The 3,989-nt window shown below is 37.2% G+C and overlaps 1 protein-coding gene across 2 annotated transcripts; it reads left to right on the plus strand.

Moving 5' to 3' along the window:
• Window positions 1–953: 953 nt before the first annotated feature.
• LOC149046456 (uncharacterized) lies at window positions 954–3,419 on the plus strand. Of its 2 annotated transcripts, none has more exons than XM_089203412.1 (3): window positions 954–1,207; window positions 2,577–2,753; window positions 3,092–3,405. In XM_089203412.1, exons 1-3 carry the CDS (start codon window positions 1,118–1,120, stop codon window positions 3,152–3,154), a joined length of 330 nt encoding a protein of 109 aa, XP_089059538.1. In that variant the 5' UTR covers window positions 954–1,117; the 3' UTR covers window positions 3,155–3,405. The 2 variants fall into 2 exon arrangements, 1 of the variants encoding a protein (XP_089059538.1); XR_016185741.1 differs by lacking the exon at window positions 954–1,207 and adding an exon at window positions 1,437–1,564 and having other exon boundaries at window positions 3,092–3,419.
• The last annotated feature ends 570 nt before the right edge of the window (window positions 3,420–3,989 follow it).

The following is a 3,989-nucleotide window of genomic DNA, read 5'->3' on the forward strand; positions in this document are numbered from 1 at the left end:
GTAAAGGGTTTCTGTTATTGTTCCCATTTTCATTTCGACCCGTCTGTCCATTTTCAGTATTTCGTATTCTCGTTTTACAAAAACAAAGGCCTTCAGGTCAGCTATCGGTCTATTCCTTGTCAAGGGTTAAAACGTATATATAGAAAAAAAATTGATGACAAAGAAAATATTTTTCACTTGTCGAATGCTGAGTACTTCTCTTTTATACTGCTGTACCGTTCACGATAAATATTCATTTTTAGAGCGCTGCACCGGTATCGCAGAGGTCGTGGGTTGAAATCCCGTACGGGCCTAAATTTTTTTCAGGTCCTATTTTCAACAACTAGCTCAGTAGTGTTCTTAGCTGCGATGATCTCTTAGATTCGTTTCTTCACCGCAGTGCAAATATATGAATTTCATATATTTAAAATCATTATTCATTTTCTTTCTGGGGGAAAATACCATCTGGATGAAATTACACGCTAAAGCTCACAAGAACTTGTACTTAAACTCTTTGATAATGTCGTCACTGAATAATAGATGAATCTCTCAGTGAAGTCAGGAGCTCATTACTTGGCCTCCTGGTGCAATACAGAGCACAGGCTTTAGTGGATTCAGTGGATGGTGATGGTTAATTTCATGAGGAAAAGTTTTATGATGGGGAGCAGTTTCTGATGGCTACTGAATCTGTAATAAATTGTTTGAAAGGGTCCAATGGCTAATCCATTCTGATGTTTTTATGAGTTGTTCAAAAGAAACATTGGTCTTAGTCATTAAATTAAGGGCATGTAAACCAAAAAATACATGTTTTTCTTATACTATGTAAAAAGTTGCGTAGAAAACGAATTTGAAATTCGTTTTGTCCAATTCGACTTATTTAAGGAGAAAATCGGTATTTTCAACTGAAATTCCACTTCCGGTAAAAACAATAGCGAGAAGTCGTGACGTAAGCGGTGGAACTAAAATATGGCGTAACACATATTTTACAGTAGAACCAGTGTGGGAGCTCGTGTAAGTAGCAGTAGTTCGGAAGATGTTTTTCCAGAGGATAGCGACTCGAATGCCTTAAGCTTAGTATATGACAGCGAAGGGGATAATCCAGAATCTTTAGGAGAGTCTGGGCCACGTCCTTAACAATATGAGCCGCGTATGGTTCACCGAAGCGAACCGCATGAAGACAGTACAAAACATGTTGACAGCGATGCGACCTTCTCGGAAACTTAGACTGGTATTTAATTTACTGTGTGATTTATTTGTATTTGAAATGAAATCCAATAAAGCAAGGGTACAATCTAAAAGAATGCAACAGAAATTTTTTAAACCTGAGCTTCAGAGGGTGTTTTATATAATATTATCAAAGGTGCGAGTATGGAACTTGTCAGCCAATGCCGACAACTCATGAAAGTGTTTGCTGTACGGAAGTCGGGCAATTGTGGCAAAAAGTAAAGGAGCAAGGGCCTGAAACCCAGATAAGTTGTATCACTGAGCATCCAGGTTTTCAGTCAATTTGCCTCGGTGTCTGGGTGCTGGAGACGGCCTATTACGCGTACAGGCAGCAGTAAGGCACAGATAATAACACCGGCGAGTAAGCTAAATGTTTTCTGTTTCATCTGTTTTGTTTTACATTTTGAGATCGATTTACTTGAGTTGTTTCTGTCATTGATTGGCTTATACTATTTTGCGAAACGAAACGAAACGAAACGAAACGAAATCAGGTGAGATTGAACAAAACTAAAGGAATAATGCAGATATATTTTCTAACAAGGTAAAGAAAACTTTCACAAGGAATTTGGAGTAATCGTTCATTAACAAGAAGGATTTCTATTCATTTCGCAAAATAGTAATTTTAGGAGCGTTACTATTTTGCGAAATGGAATTTTTCACTCTGCAGTGACAACGTGACCTCTTCCATGTCACAAAAATACATTTAAACATTACAAATTAGTATATCACCGAAGATTTTGGCCTCCTCTTATTTCTTAAACCGTATTAAAATGTATTTCGCAAAATAGTAATTTTAGGAGAGTTACTATTTTACGAAATAAATTTTGAAACGGTTTAAGAAATAAGAGGAGGCCAAAATGTTCGTTGATATACTAATTTGTAATGTTTAGATGTATTCTCGTGACATGAAAGAGGTCACGTTGTCACCGCACGGGTGAAAATGGTCCATTTCGCAAAATAGTAACTCTCCTAAAATTACTATTTTGCTAAATATATTTTAATACGGTTTAAGAAATAAGAGGAGGCCAAAATCTTCGTTGATATACTAATTTGTAATGTTTAAATGTATTTTCGCGACATGAAAGAGGTCATGTTGTCAACGCAGGGTGAAAATAGTCCATTTCGCAAAATAGTAACTCTCCTAAAATTACTATTTTGCGAAATGAATAAAAATCCTTCTTGTTAATGAACGATTACTCCAAAATCCTTGTGAAAGTTATCTTTACCTTATTAGAAAATATATCTGCATTATTCTTTTTGTTTTATTTCATCTGACCCGATTTCGTTTCGTTTCGTTTCGCAAAATAGTATCAGCCTCATTGATTTAATAATACAGTACTACAGCAAGTTGTTTTTCGCTTCTTTCCTGGCAGGGAATTTCGCTAAATTGCATACAGATAGCTTATTCGTTGGTGTTGGGATTATCTCGGCAAACATTTCAGAGTCGCTGTGACATCTTGTGCGGTAAACAATATCCGCAACACTTTTCCATCGGATTTTGGATCGTCTTACATTGGATTAAAACCGCCAAACCTTTGAGAGAAACAAAGGTACATGTTCATGCAGATCTTAGTTCAGTATTCATGTCTTACATCACTGGCGGTTGTGCCCGTTCTTTATGACATATTAGTGTTTTGCTTTCCTTCATCTCCGAAGCATTTTCATCGATAAACAAGTTGTAACGTGTAAATTTCCTTGTGTGACCTTCATAATTATTCAACCTTGTTTGTGTTTGCTTCGATTGAAATACTGAAAAGATAGTTTTGCAAGCTGAAATCGGAATCTTTTAAGTTCTACTCAAGATGATAAATATTGTCCTACTGACCTTTGAATATACTTTCACAGCTGTGAAAACCGTGACACAAATTCTTCTGCTGTTTCTCTACAGGGTTTCTCAAAGGAAGCAAGTGGGGCTGGCATGGATTCCCTTATAGAACATAAAGCCGGTTGATTACGGGATCCTGTATAGAATTTTTTATATCGAATCAACAAAATTCCAGGTCATGTTATTACAGACCGACATCAACGAATTCTCTTTCTTTGATACGTGTTTCGAATTCAGGCAAAGGTTAAGACAGGTCACGCAGTGTCTTTTATGGGCTCAGCGCTGGCTCCCGACTGGCTTTCCCATAATCTTTCATTAGATGAGAAAAAAGATGTTTTTAGAGAACCAATAAAGCTGTTGTTGCTTAATTAGCGAAAGGCTTCCACGTAAATCGATTTTGTACTTTCTCTGTTAACCTCTAACTTTTGAAGAGCTCAACTTCTTTCTCAGTTCGGTTGGCCCTTCCGAATCCTCGTCGTCTATTGACTGTATGGGTCGTTTTTATACTTCCGAATAATTTGCTTCTGACAGGGCCTGAATCGTCGGTACAGCACCAGGAAGAAAAATGACTGCTACAAACAACGGAATGTTCGAACGGCTCGACGAAATCGGCTATTTTCACTTAAACAAATTTCACAAATTGTCCCTTCAAATTTCTGTCATTCGGAAATATTTGCATTGTATGCTCAGTTTTGTTTGAATCAGCACAAAACTGGACGACACAACACTTTACCATCGTGAAAAAATTGAATGTATCGAAGCAAATTGTAAGTAATAGAATCATGACGAGACCGGCAAACAACGGCTGTGAAAAAGACTCCTTCGTGTCTCACGCGATTATAAAACGAAACTTTGGAGGTTCCACCCGTGACGTCACAGGAAAGATAGCGCCATTCAAGATGGCGAATGTTTCGAATTTGGAAGAACTTTTACAAACTGAAAATGGACTTTTGAGAAAAAA

The sequence above is a fragment of the Pocillopora damicornis genome, chromosome 4, assembly GCF_964200805.1.
Source record: "Pocillopora damicornis chromosome 4, jaPocDami1.2, whole genome shotgun sequence".
NCBI classification, from domain to species: Eukaryota; Metazoa; Cnidaria; class Anthozoa; order Scleractinia; family Pocilloporidae; genus Pocillopora; species Pocillopora damicornis.